The sequence below is a fragment of the Vulpes vulpes genome, chromosome 15 (genome assembly GCF_048418805.1).
Source record: "Vulpes vulpes isolate BD-2025 chromosome 15, VulVul3, whole genome shotgun sequence".
Taxonomy (NCBI): Eukaryota; Metazoa; Chordata; class Mammalia; order Carnivora; family Canidae; genus Vulpes; species Vulpes vulpes.
Window position 1 is genome coordinate 113,436,490 of NC_132794.1, and position 18,483 is coordinate 113,454,972.

An 18,483-nucleotide genomic window follows, 5' to 3' on the forward strand; every position below is an offset into this window, starting at 1 on the left:
GCCGCCACGGACAGTGGATTCCAGGCCCTTCCTCATAGTATGACCTCTTAATTTGGTTTCATCTGCAAAGACCCTCTTTCCAATTAAGTTCATAATCACTGGGACCTGGGGTTAGGACTTGAACACATTTTGGGGGAATACACAGTTCCACACACTATGGGAGGAAAGTATTTGGGATGCTGGGCAGCCACCATGCCCGGGGCTTGGGGTTGAGGTCGGAGTGGGGAGCTGGGCCCCCCTTTGCTTTCACTGCGTCTCTCCCCAGAGGGTCCTTCACCCCGTCCAGCTGCCTCTGCCTGTTGAGTGTCTCCCCGCCCCCGACCTTCATCTCCAATGCTTTGTCTGAGGGTTGGTGTGTACCAAGCACAGGAGCAGTGGGCAATGGAGGGGGGCGCTGAGGCCTGCCTGTGCTCCCCCTTTTCCTCCTGTATCTTTGTCCTTCCCTCCTCTACACTGGCCCTTCAGCACCTCTCGTTGCTCCGCACCTGCTCTATTTTGTGAGATCATTCAGACCAGGAGGAAAACACAAGTGTGTTGTGTTGTATTCTCTAGCTGCTGATTTCCAAAGTGCTTCACTGCAGGTCAGGCCGTTAAGGTGCTTCCAAGCTGGACCATTTTCCTGTTTATGTCGACCCCTGCATTTCAAGTGATTTTTAAAAAATAGCCATTATTTGTAACTTACGCTTTGCTTCTTGGAAGCTGTCTAGACGGGTAACCAATTTTTGCCAATTTGGAGCTGTGGAGACCTGTTCAGAGGATCGCTCCCCTTCTCCCCGTCTCCCTGAGCCTCTTAGGTATGCGGCTGTGCTGGTAAAGTGTGACAAAAAAAGTTGAGTGATTTAATTCAGAATTGTTCTTGCCTAGATTACGTTTAATACCCCTTTTTAGCATGACTTAATTCCTGGCAAATGGATTTCCGGAGGTTAAGGAGAGCACGGTGGTTCCAAAGAAGAGGGTTTATCCTCGTGTGTGTCATGGGTTAATTTGTCCCTTTCTCATTCTTTGTCTTGCACTTTTTGCTACATGATGCCTGCTCCCTAGCCGCAGGTCTGCAGGCACCTGTGTTGTGTCCTCACTCCCTGAGTCATGGTGGCTCCACTCTGGGCCCTTTATTGTCTTTTATTTCAATCTGTTCGTGACCAGAGTCCGTCTGGTGTCCTGTGGATAATGAGGGATGAAACATGTGCGGGCTTCAGACCCTTGTGGTGACACGGAGAGAGGAGGTAGCCCAGAGACTGGTTGTTGCTGGTTAGTGAGGCTTCTTGTGACCTGAGCAGACTTAGGGGCCCAGGTCAGGCCAGGCTGACCCAAGGGCTGAGGGCTCCTGCCTGCTGGGGACCTGACGGTAGCACAACTGCCCGGCCGGGAAAGTTCTTGTCTATCCTGGTGGTTCTCAGCCAGGGGCTGTTTGGGAATTTCAGGGGCATCATTTGCTTGTGACAGTGACTCTGTGTATGTGTGCGTGTGTTGTGTGTTTACAGGGGAGTTACCTCTGACATTTAATGGGCAGGCGCCAGTGGTGCGGCTGTGCTAAGAGCAGTCCTGCCCAGGGGAGACCCTTACCTGACAGTGGTGGTATCTCCAAGGGAGGGAGAACAAATTGTTTTGTGGGTCTGTTTGTTTCTCATTGTGGTAAAAGCCACGTATTAGAACAATCCCTGAACAGTTTTTACAGTTCAGTAGAGTTAACTGTATTCATGTTGTTGTGGAACACCTCCAGAACTTTTGTCTTGTGCGACTTAAACTTTGTCCCCACTAAACTATAACTCCCCATTCCCCGAAGCCTGGAGCCCCTGGTGTCCCCCGGGCCCGCTCCACCGCTCTCCACACCCCCCCCCCCCCCCGGCTTTTGTGTGTCTGTGATTGTGACTGCTTCAGATTTTTTGTGCAAGTGGAATCATGTAGACTCTGTCTGTTTGTGACTGGCCTGTTTCACGGAGTATAATGGCCTCAAGGTTCATCTCTCCCGCAGCATATGTCAGAATTTCTTTCTTTCTTAAGGCTGCATTCCATTCCACTCCGTGTGTGTACCACCTTTTCTTTCTTTCTTCATCCACTGATGGACATTGGGTTGCTCTTACCTCTTGGGTATTGTGAATAGTGAGTGCTACAGTGAACAGGATCCTGTTCCATTGCGTTTGGGTATATTCCCAGAAGTGAGATGGCTGGATCATATGATGATTCTATTTTTGATGTTTGAGGACCGTCCTTACTGTTTTCCTTGACGGCTTTACCAGTTTCCATTTCCACTAACAGTGTACAAGGGTTCTAGTTCTTTGAGTCTTTGCCAACACCCCTCCCTCCCTCCCTCCCTTCCTTCCTTCCTTCCTTCCTTCCTTCCTTCCTTCCTTCCTTCCTTCCTTCCATCTTAATGGATATAAGGTGATATCTCATTGTGGTTTGATTGAGTTAATGATTAGTGCATTGTCTCATATGTTTGTTGGCTATAACATGGATCTTTAAATGTAAGGAGCTTATATTGGATTTATTGAAGAATCTTAGTAAGTGTGTACTTTCAGTATTTTTTTGGTTTAGACTTCATGATGCTTAAACATGAAACTACTCCTAGGAATGATTTCTTTCAACTGCCAAGCTGTCAGTTGGGATTGAATGAACCAGCGTTGGTGGTAGAGATGGGGATTCTATTTTAAAGACCAGTGTCTGCTTAAAGGAAGCTTGATTATAAAGAGAAGAGTTATTTTTAGATTTAAGATACATTAGATGTAAGTAGTCTTTTTTAATAACAGAGGATAAGGAGTAGAAACACTCACTGTCATCATCTATTTTGTTGTTCTGGATTCCTGCAACCTGTAAGGCAGGGTACCTCTCTCCAGAGTGCTCCCTGTTTCCTCCATTCCCCCCAAAAGGCACAAGCTCAGTCTAGAGCCACCTGTTGGCTAGACTGGTCTGGCTCCACTTTCCGGATCAGAATGCTCTGGTTCTTCTGAAGCTGTTTGATTGTGCCCTGAGTCTTCCAAAGATGGAACTGTTAAGTTTGAAAGGAGAATTTGTGGCCCATATATATTTTAGCTCAAAACCTCCAAATGGAATCATTTTAATACGCGTTTTCTTGAGAAATATGTAAATTAATAATTGCTTCATACATTATTCAAGCAAAACTTATTTTGTATCACCAATAGCTCTTGTAATCTTATATAAAGATATGCTAATGGATTTAATTAAAATAATTATACTGAATAATGTAGCCTGAACTTTACCCTAAAATAGTGTCTATTAATCATCATCAGTAGTAACAGTTTTAGCCAGAGAGACACTTACAACATTAAACTGATACTGGGTAGAAGGTACATTTTCTGTTTTGTTTTACGGCTTGGATTAAGTTGGCATTCTCGTGAGCTGCATGATGATTAAATTTGCTTAGAGAAGAGTATACAATCTATTTAATTTCTTCAACCTGAACTATTTCAGTGGTTAGAAAACTTTTAGCATTTTCTGCCACTTCAAAATCCTTCCTATGTATTTAATTTTCTTTCCCCCCTCCAAGCTGTGGCTCCAGTATGCTTCTTGTCCATTTGATTCAGGTCTGACCTTACCTTCCTCCCCCAGAGCTGCGATCACTGGACACCAGGAGTTCTTCTCGATTGCCAGGATGATGGGCGATGGACTCACTTTTAGGAGGGGCCCTCAGCAACTTGCCTATTTAATAGACAAGTTCTTTTCTATTTAATAGAAATAGAAATCGCTGGGACACCCGGGTGGCTCAGCGGTTAAGCGCCTGCCTTCGGCCCAGGATCGAGTCCCCCATCCCACATCAGGCTCCCTGCATGGAGCCTGCATCTCCCTCTGCCTTTGTCTCTGCCTCTCTCTCTGTGTCTCTCTTGAATACATAAATAAAATCTTAAAAAAAAAAAGAAAAAAAAAAGAAATAGAACTAGCTTTCTTTACCGTCGGCCGAGATTCTCTCTAATTTTATTTCTGGTATCTTTCTGCCGCTCACTGGCTTTCAGTCAGTGCTCAGTGGTGGGGAGCCCTTTGTTTTGGGGGCTGATTTCCGTTTCATGTGCCATGGTGTGCCGGGGACTCAGGTGGGCGTCCCCAGCAGGCCAGTGTCCACGCGTCCATTGCCCGGAGGCCCAAGTGCATTTAGAATTGGACCGGTTCATCCGCAGGTGGGCAGATGAAAGCTTTGCCAAGTTCAAAGAGAAAAACAAGCTAGGACTTAAAATGCCTTTACATTAATTTGCTTAGGTTTACAGTCAAACCCGAAGAAATAACTTTCTTAGAAAGCAAGCATTGGTTTGATCATCACAGTTAAGTCTTAAAACACAGGAGATGAGTAAACAAAGCTAAACACTGTGAAGTCCTCTAAATCCCTGTATTGTGCTGCTCTCTTTCTGGCGAGGCGTGTCAGAGAGGGGGTGGTCTGATGGATTATATGGCCCCTTGTGGCCGAAGGCCTACTCCACATGCCGCTCTGTCTTGCTCTTTCTTAAAAGATTTTAATTAGTTAGTTAATTAAGAGAGAGTGCATGCAGGAGCAGGGAGACAGGGAGACAGGGAGAGGAAGAGAGAGAATCTCAGGCGGACGCAGCGCTCAGTGCAGAGCCCGAGGTGGGTCCCCATCTCATGACCCTGGGGTCGTGGCCTGAGCCAAAATCAAGACCTGGATGCTTAACGGCTGAGCCACCAGGCGCCCCTCAGCTCTGTCTCTTGATGCGTCCTGCAGGCCTGTGCCCTTCCCACTCCCACCGTGCAGGCCACACCCTGGAGAACTAACTGATGGGTGATTGTCACCCTGGCGCGCAGAACCCACCCAAGGCACCGTAAGCACGGGGCTGCTGACACGCCGGCCCTTGCGTAACCTGAACAAGATTTTGCTTAAATAACAAGAGAATTACACAAAATAATAAACAAAATAATAAAAACATAATAAACATAGGACAAACAAAAATAATAAACATAGGACAAAAATAAAAAAAGGAAAATAAGAAAACCCTCCACAGATCCCTCCCATTCCTGTTATCCTGAATTCTGTGATTTGGCAAATTCTTCTACTCCACGTTTAGCACGTCATATAGGATAGGACGCGATAAACCAAAGCTTCCACTGAATTGCGGGGTCACGTTTGAGAGTTTGGCACGTTCAAGAGAGTTTCCATGCCATCGTTTGCACACATCCCATGGTCTCCCACCACGACCTGGCGGCAGGACTGGCCACCGTGTGTTGAACGCCCGTGATGTGCTTGGTGCTTGGGGTGGCACGCCGAGTGTGGCACGTACACTGCGTCTTTCCACCCTGCCGGCAGTGTCTGGATGCCGGTGCGCTCCCCGGCCGGTTCACCAGCGGGAACCCCTGAGCACATGCCATCTTCCTGGGTTCACGCAGCGAGTGGTGGACGCACGCTCTGGATGCAGACAATGAGGCCCTGGATCGTGTGTCCCGTGTCCCCTGTATGGCACCGCCCCCGTGCGTCCTGCCGCCGTGGCTTCTCATGCCTGCACCCGGGTCTTCCTGTTCTGGAAGTGTCCTCCTGCAGAGACGATCCCACCCGCCACTGTCCTGTGCTCTGCGTCTTGGGAAGCCCTCGAGCCAGCTGCTCCTTCTACTCGAAAGCGACCTGAGTTGGGTGAAGCAGCCCGACTCCACAGGGAAAATGAAGCCTTTTGCGGCAAGCAGGAGCAGAAACCAAAACACTTGAGGTTCTTGACAAATCACCCCTATTAGAAGCGGGCAGAGCTTGCTTTTTCCTGGTCAGGAGGGTTAGAGCCTGCGGGAGCGGGAGCGTCCGAGTCCCTGGCTCTTCCGGCGGCTCACCAGACTGTTCTCTTGGCTGAGGATGGGGATTTCTGTGGGTCCAAAGCAAAGACGTGGAGTGTCTCTTGAGAATTAAGAGGTGGTTTTGTAGAGAGCTCCGTCAGTCCGATGTCTTGGAGTGTGTGTTGTGTCTGAGAGCCTCCAGGGCCTCAGGGAGCCCGGAGCGAAGGGCTAGCCCTGCGTAGCGCACGGGCTCTGGTGTGCGGCACACGGACACGGCCCAGAGCAGGAGCCTCTCCAGACGCCCAACCCGAGGTCCCTGTGTCTTGAAGAACATGATGTCTTAGCTAAGGACCCGGGCGTGATCGGGGGTTAACTCTTGAGTGTTTGGGGCAACAGCCGGCGTGCGTGGCGTGCAGGGAAGCAGTGGCCCAGGAAGACAGAAGACAGGTGCATCTGCTGTTGAAAGAGGCTCCCCCGGTGGGAGAGCCTCCTGCAGCGGGAGGTGGGGGCCGCCGAGGTCAGACACTGCGGAGGAGGAGCCCGAGCCTCTGAGGGTGCCAGCTAGTTGGACTGGTACCCCAGGAGTCGGGCAATGCCTCCAAAGCATCCACGTTAGGTTTGCCTCTTGTCTCAGGAAAGGCACTCCGGCTGCCGCCTGGGGCGCAGACTTGAAGGGGTCCATGTGGAGGCGGGAGGTCCATCAGGAGGCTGCGGCAGCGGTGCCAGCCGGGACAGAGGCACCCGGACCTGGTGGTAGAAGCTGTAGAGGCCGAGAAGATGGTAGAACCAGGGGCAGTTCATAGTGAGGCTCCACCCGCTTGAAGAAGAGGGAGCACCCCAGGGAGGCTGTGACCTGGGACGGGGCCGTGCGGCACCCTGCGCCGAGGTGTCCCCGGGGAGGTCAGGTGTCGGGCTGGCCTGTGGCGGGTGGGGTCTGCAGCGCCCCTGGGCCAGCAGGGCCGCCGCGTGTGGGTGGGACGCCCACCCACCCAGGAGCAAGGTGAGCCTGGGCAGTGGGCACTAGGGCTCCACAGCCCGGCGGAAGGGTGGGCTCCCTGAGGAGCATGTGGAGGAAGGAGAGAAGGCTAGAATGGGACTCCAAGGACACCCATCTTTAAGGGGTGGTGGGCACAGGGCCCTGCGCAGGCAGCTGGGGAGGGGCGGGTGCAGAGGAAGGCAGCAGGTGAGGGCTCGCAGCTGGGTCATGAGAAGGGGCACCTAGGGAGAGGCCTGGGGCCTCCGCAGGACCCGAGCCAGGGTGCGGCTGGAGAGGCGACAGAGGGCAAAGCCGGGAGCGTGCTGGGCAGCGGGCATCGTGCGAGCCCCCAGCCTGGGCACTGCCCGTGCGGCTGGGCCGGGGGGCATTTCCCTCTTGAGAGACAAGCGTGGGCTCCCACGCGGAGGGAAGGAACGGCTGGGGTGAGGACCCAGTCACCCGGAGGGAGGAGGGGTGACAGAGGGCACAGGGTCCCTGCCGAGCCCAGGTGTGGGATGCCGTCCTTGGGAGCTGGGCGCTCCCCCTCTCCGCGTGGACCTTCTGGTGCCTCTGCTCCTTCTCCTGGTGGATTTTGTTTTTCTCCAGCGTAGGAGCTGAGGTGGGTGGGGAGGGCTGAGGTCCCAGGCTCCAGGAGAACCACGGAAAAGCCCCATGGGAAGCAGGGATGGGCAGCAGGTGCAAGAGGTGGCTCCTTGCTTGTCCTGTTCTCTTTGTTCCATCGGCTCTGTCCTTTGTTCCCAAGCTGAGCCAAGGTTGGTGGCAGGTGCGTGAACCCCTCTGTTCTCTCCAAACCCCATGTGCTATAAATTCTGTGTTAGGCAGCATTTTGGGGTTCTGGTGGGCACATGCCCCTTTCTATGGGCATCACTGTGACCTCTGGATGGGCGGAGGCCCTAGGGAGCCCTGGCCCAGCGTGGCTGTCTGTGTGCCTGGTTAATGCAGCACCCGGAGGCCCCCGGGGAACAAGCGCAAGGCGGGCCATAGAGGCCTGTCTTGTTTATCGCCGTCTGCTTCATCCTTGTGAAATGGGGGTAACCTGCAGTAACTTGATAAATTCCAAAGTTGAATTGCCAAGGAGGTAATTGGGATCCCTTGATCTGGCTGGTGTGGGAGGACAGGGCCCACCCCTAGGAAACAAGCCTCAGTGATTGTGCAGCGCAGAACACTGTTGTCCTGCCTGTCTCATCCGGACCGAGCCGCACTGAGAGAGACAGGGACAACTAGTGTGCTCACCGTGGGCGTGCACCGCCTTGCTCCACATCCCAGCAGCATGAGTCTGGACACATGACTTCGCTGCATGCCTCTACTGTGTCATCTGTGAATGGGGATAAGAGACCTTTCTCATGTTGTCCTGCGGATGTATTTTGTCCATAGAGTCCAGCACCCAGGAGATCCTCAGGCATGGACATTATATTCCCAAGCTATAGATTAGGAAACTTGAACTCATTTGAAGTGACTGGAATCGACCACGTACTTCTTAGGCACCAGCGTTGAGATTCAGGAACATTCTCTAAAGGTTTTTCCAGGCCCGTCTGTCTAGGACATATGTTTTTATTCATTTTGAGAATTAAGGTACAGATTGAGTACAGTCATGTAGTAGGGTGCCATCACCCCTCCCCTGCGTTCCTCTTTCCCCCAGTGTACACAAGCTCCCCCTCCTCCACCCACAGAGGTGGTCTCCGTCCCTATAGCTGTGCCTTTTCCGGATTGTTTTAAAGATGGAATCACATGGTACGTAGCCTTTCGAGTTTGTCTTGTTTTACTGCTCTGAGCACATTTGAGATCATCCATGTTGTGTGTAACGCAGGCTCGATTTTTTTTTTTTTTAATTACTGAGTAGTGTTCCATTGTATGGATTCACCTCTTGAGGGACTTTTGAGTTGTTTCTAGTTTTTGATGATTGCAAAGAAAGCTACTGTCAACATTTACATGCAGGGTTTTGTGTGCGCATCAAGTTTTGCATATCATCGAGTCCAGACTCAGGAGTACAATTGCTGGGCTGTATGGAGAGTGCATGTCTCACTTCATGAGAAATCGTCTTATGATTTTCCACAGTTGTTCCTGACCTTGTTTTGCATTCAGCCCAGCAGCATTTGCAACAGCACTTGATATTGTCAGGTGGCAGGGTTGGTTTTTTTTTTTTTCCTTTCTAATAGGTGTTAGTGATATTTCACTGTGGTTTTAATTTGGATTTCCCTGGTGACTAATGATGCTGAGCATCTTTTCAAGTGCTTATTTGCCATCCATATATCTTCTTTGGAAAACTGTCTTTTCAAATCTTTGGCCTATTTGGAGGGAAGATTGTTTTCTCATTATTGAGTTTTAAGTGTTCTTTGGATATGCTGGATACAAATCTTGATCAGATAACGATTTGCAATTATTTTCTCCTAGAGTGTGACTCATCTTTTATTATCTTAGCAGTAAGTTTTAAAAGTGCAGAGTTTTTATTTTGATGAACCAGAATTTATTGATTTTTTTTTTCTTTTACGGATTAAGCTTTTGGCATCTTATCTAAGAAATCATTGCTTAGCCCATCGCAAATGTCTTCTGGAAATTGTGTAGTTTAAAGTTTTATGTTTAAGATTTATGAACCACTTAAAGTTAATTTTTGTATAGGGCGTGAGGTATGGAACTAGTTTCATTCGGTGGTGAGGTGGCGGGGCCTGTGTTCCATTATTGCAAATTTGTGGACCATGTATATTCAGGGTATTATGTTAAAGTGAGCTTTTGCTGTTAAAGAATAAAATTCAACTCAGTAAATTTGAAGATCTGATAGGCTTTATTCGATGATTCATGAATTGGGCAGCATCCCAATCTAGCAAGTAGAAAGGAGCTCTGAAGAGCTGGACAAAATGAGACTTTTATAGGCAGGAGGGGGCAAGGACAAGGGACGAGCAGGCTACTTCTTTCTTTGAGGGTTTGAAGAGGTCTGTCAGGTGGATTACTTCAGTAGTGCTGCCCATGGAGTTCCAGATTGAGTAGTTTTGTTTTATTTTGTTTTGTTTTTTTTTTGTGTGTGTGTGGGTTTTTTTTTTTTTTAAAGATTTTATTTATTTGACAGAGAGGGAGAATGAAAGAGCACAAGCAGGGGGTTGGGAGAGGGAGAGGGAGAAGCAGACCCTCTCACTGAGCAGGGAGCCCTACATGAGGCTCAATCCCAGGATCCCGAGATCATGACCTGAACTAAAGGCAAATGTTTCACCGACGGAGCCACCCAGGCGCCCCTCCAGATTGAGTAGTTCAATTTTATATTCTTGAGAGAAGCTGAAACTGCAATTAGTTTAGGTGTGAAGCCTTGGTTTGCTGACATGGAGTTTAGCACAAGTGACTCCATTTTGGTTTTTTGTTGTTGGTTGTTGAAACACCGCTCTTGCTTTTGGAAAATAACGTTAACAATTGTTTATGCAATAAGTGCAGTATTTTCCAGCGTTCAAAGCATTATCCTGTTCTCTTTTCAGCTTGAGTTTGAACTTTAATGTAACCTCTGATGTCCTTAGCATCAGCATTATTTCCCCCATTTCATTTTGGGAAGGGGAGCCCAACCTGGCAGAAGGAGTTACATAGAGTCACAGATAGAGGGGGAGGCCCACCATAGTCAGAACACTGAAAATCTATTAACTTTTCCCATCAGACTGTGTAGCTGAGGGTGCTGGGGCTCTGGCTGCCCACAGAACTGGGTTTTGATTCTGTCTGTGTTCAGGTCTAGTGGTCTGATCAGGGGCAGAGTAATTAGCATCTCCATTGCAGTTCCCTGGCTGTCCAACACAGCCAGCTCTCTGTCGGAGGTCTATTGGAATGAAAGATAAAATATATACAAGGTCCCAGTGCAGCACATAGCATGTAGTACGATCTGTCATGATAAGCATCACTCTTATTTTTTGAGAGTGTGGATTTTCTGGAAAATGCAAAATAGCAATATAAGAGATAAGGCTACTACTGAAGAAACAACAGATTCCTAATTAAGGGATATACAGATATACAGAAATAGTTTTGGAATGGAACAAAGACAGTCATTTTAGATGTTGAATGTGAAGCAACTGCAGGGATTTGAATGGTAGGGGATTCTTCTGAGGGACATGGGGTCTTCCTGTGTCCACTATAGCTTCATTAGGGTTAAGGAGAAAATCACACAAAAACTTAGTGCACTATAGGCATTTGGTCCCCAGGCAATAACTGTAGGCCTCTGTTAAATTATTATGTGTCAAGAAAACCATCTAACAAATCACCATTGTTTGTGGATCAGAGGCTTTTTTTCTTTGCTCTATTTTTGTTGTGTTTGATGATCTCATCTTCTCGTCTAGAAAGCTATCTTTCTCTTCTTGGTATGTCTGTGGTTCTTCATAGTAATTACAGATTTGTGTTAACATTTGCCAGACTGCATTAGGCTCAGCATTCTTTGCTCTTGGTTTGCAGGGGGCGGCGTTGAAGTACTTGCCAACTATTGTCAACGATGTGAAATTGGTGTTCGATCCCAAAGAGCTCAGGTAAGGAAGCACCTGAGGGGCAGGCTTCCCATGTCCTTCACTTTGCCTCCTTTCTGTGCATGGAGGTTATGAGAGACTCAAGGTTCAGTCTCTCATTGGCAGGCGTCAGTGCCCTGGATCATTCCTGAAGACATGCTGGTTGTCATGTCTGGGACACTTCCCTAACGATGACTTTATATTGAAAAGACCCCATCCGATGGTGTCTTTTGACCAACAAAGTATTTTCTTTAGCAGTTTGTTAAACACTCAGGGGACACATGGGGTAGATCATACAAATTTGACATTTTTGCATTCCTTCGAGAGATTGAATTTCACTATGTAGTGGTTGGGTTTTTGTTTTGTTTTTGGCACCTAAAATATCTGACACAGGAGATTTACTATTCACTCCTCTCCCCTGCACGTGCACAATTGCTTATCGTGAGCTCCTCCTGACAGATTGCAAGCCTCAGGCAGAATGGTTAGGAGTTGTCACCTAAGATAACATTAACAAAATCAAAGCAAACCTCAAGGAAGCTGGTTGTTGGGCTTTCAGACCAAGGAGTGAGGCTGAGGACTGACCGAATCCTTCCTTTTTCCACCTGTTTTTTCCTCCTTGGTTGCTGAGTCCAGGCCTACTTGTGAAATCTGTAGATGCCCTGGGTTCTACATGACTGTTGAGAGCCACTGGGATGTGCAGCCTTTCTAACCCCAGACACCTAAAGCACCGCCCTTGTCTGCATTTGATTGTGATTTTGATTTAACATTTGACATCATAAACTACCTGCAGGAGATGGGACTGTTTTTAGCAGCTGAAAAGCCCATTTAAATAGTAGTAAAGGTCCATGTGTCCCCCGAGTGTTTAAACTGAATAAAAAATGTTCATCCTCCCTGTTCTTTGTGTCCACTTCAGCTTGCTCATGCCTGGGAGGTGAAGGGTGAGTGGCTTTCTGGGGGAGGGCGGTGTACTCTCCTCCACGAATCACCAGGTTTCTGATGTGCCTGAGGATTTAGTGTCCTCCATGGACACATTTATTTTCTGCCCCCCCAGCACCGACAACACTGGGCATAGCTTAGCACACCCTCAATGAGAAGAGGAGATGTGAAGGGGCCATGTCTGCCCTGTCTAGGGAGTGTGTCCCATCCCTGCGGCATACACATATCAGCAGCCCCTGGGGCCTTGTCAGAAAATGCTGAATCTCAGGCTCCTTCCCAGGTCTCCCCAGTTAGAAATAGGGCCTGGGGCCCAGCCGTTGGGTTTCAGTGAACCTTCTGGGTGCTTTCAGTGAGACTTTTGTTGGAGAGCTTCAGGTCTGGAGAATAGGAGAAGTGGGGCAAGCTGTGGTTGGGTGGCCCATGGGCATACTCTGGGATTGTGTTTCTCTTGAGGCACAGGGGTCAGACTCTAACCAACTAGTGGGGCCACATCCACGTTCACAGTGGGTGCTTGCATCAGTGCTTGGAGAGCCAAGGGAGACCCCCTCTCTGGGGCCAGCCCCCGTCTGCTCTTGGTCCCTTGTCTCTTGATGCATGCCTGTGTGCTGCTTCAACACATTATCTACTGATATTTTATATATTTTTTTAAAGATTTATTTATTATTAGAGACAGAGTAAGGAGAGGGCAGAGGAAAGAATCTTGCAAGCAGATTTTCCACTGAGCCAGGAGCCTGATACAGGGCTTGATCTCACAACCCATGAAATCATGACCTGAGTCGAAACCAAGAATCAGTTGCTTACCCATCTGAGCCCCACCCAGGCACCCCACCTTATCTACTGATTTTTTTTACATGACCTTGTAAATCATGTAAGTATTTTTTCCTTTTTAGAAAACTGATTGATGTTTTAATGAAACAGAAGAGACCACAGAGGAGAATAGATCAAACTTAATTCCACTGCCTAAAAATAACTGAAAGGATGTGGATTTGCACACATGCACAAACATTCACATGCATATGTGCCCACATATTTCCTAAAAAAATTCAACACAATTATATTCTTTATTTTACAGGCAGCTTCTGCATGTAAGACATTTTGTGTTCCCACATTGGGGAGTAGTCTTCTACATCATAATTTTTAATAACTTCCATGGTGTTCGATCCTATGTTGGCCCATCATTTATTTAAGTAGCAACAGTAGGCACTGACATCGATTATGTGCTTTCTCCATATAGAAGAGGCTTCACGCAAAGCACTTTCTATGTATTGTTCAATTAATCTTTCCAACAGTGGTATGACATCGGTTCTGTTATTAGCCTACTTTTATGCTAAGTAACTTGTCCCTGATAACTGAGCTGGTCAGTGGTGGTGCTTCAAGGCTAACCCAGGCTTTCTGACTACAGCAAAACAGGCCACTGTGCTATAGTGATGGGTACTGGGTTCTGTTCGGTTTTTATTCTTATAAAATATGCTAGGATACACGTTTTTGTAGCTTAACTGTAGGATCTTGCCCTTATGTATATCATTAGCAGAAACAGCGAAAAACAGTGAAGTGAGATGACCATGCGTTATATTTTCTTTTTTTGCATTTTCTTAAAAGATTTTTAACAAATACTACTCAGTTGCTCTCTAAAGGTCAAAGCAACTTTTTACTAATGTATGTTGGTGTCTGTCTTCCCAAACTTTGCCGGTACTTGAAATTATTATTTTATAGAACCTTTGTTGATATGATTGGTGAAAGACTTTTCTTTGTTACTAACAAGAACCCTTCGTCTAAGACACCTTCATAGTTTTATCATCTGTTTATAAAAGTAATGTTTAAAAAGAAACCTCTAGTGAGATGTAAGTTGCATCCTATAAAGTTTGTCAGTTTTAGAGTATTTAATTAAAGGGCATTCAGTATTTTTACGGAGTTGTGTGCCCGTCGTCGTAATCCAGTTGTAGGGCAGTTTCATCACCCCTTTCAGATCCCTGGTGCTCATTAATAATCTGTCCCTACCCCAGCCAAAGGCACCCACGAATCTTCTTCCTGTGTCTACAGATCTGCCTTTTCCAGGCATGTTATACGAAGGAAATTATATAATATGTGGCCTTTCGTGCCTGGCTTCTTTTACTTGGCATTGTATTTTCAAAGTCTATCTGTGTTGTAGCCTTTGTCAGAATTTCATTCCTCGTTAGGGATGAATTCTATGGGTATATGTTGTTTGCTCCTGAGGTGATGGACATCTGGGTTTTTCTCCTACTGAATATGAAGAATAATACTGCTATGATTCATGTGTCAAGGTTTGTGTTGGATATGTATTTGCATTTCTCTTGGGTATATACCTGGGAGTGGGTCCTTAAGTAACCGGTTTAACATTTTCAGGAAACGCCAAGCTGTTTTCCAAAGTGGCTGCACCAACTTACATTCCCATCAACGTGATATGAGGGTTCCAGTTTCTTCATATCCTAGCCAACACTTGTTATTGTCTGTCTTTTGGATTATAGCCATTTGAGTGGGCATGAAGTGAAAAATAACATTTTAAAGCATCATTTCGTTGGGTGAGATTTTGGTCTCTATTATGGGCAGTATCCAATGTTCTCGTAGAGCTTAATCACCGTTTAATGACCTTGCATCTCAGTATCATCTTGAACACAGTGGCTCATTTTGCTGTCATATCCCTAAACTCTTCACTTGTGTTTTTCATTATAGCAAAATGTTTACTGATTTCATCCTAAATGTTCCCATGGGTTTGCTGACCATTCAGAAGCTATATTGCTTGATTGAAATCATTCACAGTGACCTCTTCACACAGCACGGTGAGTGGAACCCTGAGAATCATTAAATTGTCCCATTATTCATTGTCTATAGGCCTTGTCCCTTCTGAATTCTCTCCTCTATGCCAAAAGGAGCGGAGGTTGCAACCAATTAAGACAGCTCCATTACAAGACAGGAAGATTTAGTCCTTACAAGAGAATGGTAATTGATGTACAGTGGAGTGATAGATCATTGAAAGATGAAGGGGAAAGCCTCGTAGTTTGTAATTTAGGTATACACTAAAGCCCTAAGATAATCAGCATACATTGTAGCCTTTAAGATGTGTGATTGTCTATCCTGGGGAGGCAATCACCTGCTTCCATTCAGATGATTGCAAAGAAAAATGTCAAGTTTTCTTTAAATTTAGAAATAATGGTACTGTCTTTTCCTGAGCTTTGCATTCTTTGACAGGGCTTCCTCAAACCCTGCTCAAAGTAATAAGAATTTTAATGATTCCTCAACTCATTTATCCTGAGGAACACCTTCTATTTCCCCACGTTATCTCCCTACCCTTTTTATTAATCATTTTCTTTCTATTTGGACAGATTGAATTAATATTTTACACTTGTCAAGCAGTTTTATTGAAAGCTTAAAACCTTTGCATAATTCCACAACCTTTCTCATTTAGTGGAGGCAGATGTGGGGACCGTTGAGTGACATTCTGACCGAGAGGCACAGATCTGTACTCTTCTGTTTGTGTCCAGACATTTGGCTGTTCCATTCATTTTCTTTTGTCCTCGAGTGTGGCGTTTTAGGGACAGAGCAGCCCTGGCTGGGGGTGTCCTATTGGGCTCCTGGCTGCATCTAGAACTCAGTTTATGTCCAGATTAGTCTTCCGTAACTTCTGGGCTCCTGGAGCCTCTGTTTTCCTGCTGGCTTTAACCTGATTTCTTGATCGAACTTTATCATTGCACTGGAGTCTACACTTACAACGAAGGTTTATGTTAAGAGAAAATGCCAAGACTTCATTTGAGTGGGAATGTTCTTTTTGAGAGGAAACATCAAACTAAGAAGGGAATGGGTTTCTGCAGCCCCTCCAAACATTTCTATCTGGGCCACAAGCCCATAGCTCACTTGCATAATTGAAAGGCAGCTCCGTTGCCATTGTTTGGGATTCAAAGCACACAAATCTCCTTCAGCTAGCAATCCCGACTGTCCATACTTCAGGGCCTCATTGGAGGCCTGGGTCTTGAATTACTCATTCCCCAGGTGTCTTCTAAAGCTTGGTGAAACTATGGGGCTCAGGAGGGCATGATGATGAGGTGATGGGTGGGGACCACTGTATCATTGTTTCTTTCTGTATCGACTACATTTTATACCAGAGCAAGTAAAACCCCCCAAAAGTTTTCTATTTGGATTATATTAGGAGGGTTACTGATGTCCCTTCTCCTAACCCTCCAGCACAAAGATGCACACACCACCACCAGCACCGACCTACACCACTTTGTTGAATGAACAATTATCAATGAATAGCAATTGTCGATGGATTGATTGTACTTTTATTGACTGTTGACATCGGGAAGACCTCCTTCCCTATGTCACATAATTTCTATTACAAAACTCTGTACCACCTATCACATAGCTCTCTTTGGATGAGGACCTAAAATATAAAAGGTTCGATTAAAAATATTTAAAATAGAAATTCTTCTAAGAATACATTTCAAGGGAGTGTTTTCTTCTATTGAAGCGTAACTTTATTTCCTTAGCTAGTAGAAAGCTGGAAGGGACTCTTCGTATTTATTTTTGGTAATTCCGTCAGCCCGGGAGTCTGGCGATTCTGATTTTCTTCCTTCCTGCACCGTTTCTCCTTTCCCTCTTGTTCTGTAAGTCTTGTATTAAAGACCGCCTCAAGGCCTATTGTGGAAGTTTTGCAACATGCTGTTAATTATTAACCTAAAATCTTAAGTACAAAGTTAGGGACTTAATTTTCATAGCAAGCTGCACCAACATGGAAAATGAGGTCATGTGAAATAATGTGAATCGAGACTGACTTTGTGCTACAAGAGCCACAGCTCGCCTGGAGCCTCCTGTCTTAGAAGCAGCTCCCCAGCTGCCCAGTCAGTGGGCCTTGTCTTAAACTAGCATTGGCTGCCCACATGTGCTTCCAGATGCTCACAGGCCATCTGGAAATGTTTCAGAATACACCGTCCCATGTCCAGTGTGAAGAAGGAGGACCCCCTGTCCCGTCATATAGGCTATGAGCATTAAGAAGCTTTCTGGGAAGGGATAGCAAAGACAACCCTGATTTTTCTCATCTGTGGGCCCCCTGCTTTTTCAAGGCAGCCTACAGCCATCTCACCTCCTTCTCAGGAAAGACTAATCAGCGGAAGTCTTCAGATATCATTACTTTTGCAAAATATTCTCTACCATGTTTGGTATAAATCGTTGAAGTCAAAGTATTTTCTGATGCGATGGGATGGCCCTGATTTTCCTGCTTTGTTCCAGTTTTTATTAGTTTGTGACGGTCCTGGTCTGTGTGCTTTTCCTGATCCCAGTGGAACCAGTCAGATGAGCGTCCCACATGTCCAGAGTTCTAGAACTGGATAGAACTGAAGTTGTGTGGTCAGGGTACATCACCGTGTGGCTCCTCTAGGTTCACCAGTGGGGACTCCAGGGCCTGTCTTTGCTCACCAGCATGTGGGTTGCCTGGCTCCTAGAAGGGATTCACTGAGTTACTTTGCTCTAAAACATTGCTTTCCTCCTCACCACCCTGCCACCCCCCATATTGAATACATTCCATAGTTTTAAGAATCTCTGTTCAGTGGGAGTGACAAGATGATCTGGGTGCAGCAAGGCTAGGCAGTAAATACTGAACTGGAATTGTTTCTCTGCAGAGAGGCCTGCCTTTGCCAAGTTGGGTCCCAGTAGGCTGAGGCTTGCTGTGTCCTGTCGTTGCAGCCTTGTTTTCCTGACTGCTGCTTCTCTGTCTTCTGAAGGACCCAGAAACTGAGGTCGTATTCAGCTGAGTGTGCAAGGCCATCGCAGGGGATGTGTGTTTTGGCAGAGAGGGTCGTTTGACCCCAGTTGGTGTGGAAACTGGCTCCTGTCGCTGCTTACTCACGGGTGTCCCAGCTGCCGTGTTTCCTCTGGGTCTGGGCTGTGCTATCCTGCTGCTTCTGTGGCCACTACCCTGGTGGAGGGGAATGGGAGTTCTTCACAGAGCTGTCCCGCCCACTGCTTGTTTCTAATTGCATCAGGGCTCCTTGGCAGGACCTGGGACATAGTCTGCCTTCCAGTTGCAAGAGTGGCTGTGGACTTGTTCTGACTTCTGTACTGGGGAGGCACAGCTTGTCATATAGAGATCTCTCCCAGGTATAAGAAGGCTTTTCAGGACCTGAGATGGACCTGGTGGCCATGGTGGGTGCCTGCCACATGGTCTGCCAATAAAGCCTGGGCACCAGGCCCTCTGGAGACTCGACTACTCACAGTAAGCACCACTGAGTGCATGAGCCTCTCCTTTAACTGTGATTTGTTTAAAAAGAAAAAAAAATAATGGTTTGTGTCATTTCTCCTACAAATTATTTTACTTCCTCATTAAGAAAGAACTATGTATTTCTGGAGGCCTGTCTGTGATGA

At 46.8% G+C, this 18,483-nt stretch overlaps 1 protein-coding gene across 2 annotated transcripts in view; it reads left to right on the forward strand.

Annotated features, from left to right (window-relative positions):
* DOCK1 (dedicator of cytokinesis 1) overlaps positions 1 to 18,483 on the forward strand; it is a 495,561-nt gene that overhangs the window by 158,223 nt on the left and 318,855 nt on the right. For both annotated transcript variants that reach the window (XM_072740395.1, XM_072740396.1), the window contains exons 24-25: positions 11,129 to 11,199; positions 14,803 to 14,909. In XM_072740395.1, the coding sequence (XP_072596496.1) occupies positions 11,129 to 11,199; positions 14,803 to 14,909 (178 nt within the window). The remainder of the gene's footprint in view (positions 1 to 11,128; positions 11,200 to 14,802; positions 14,910 to 18,483) is intronic.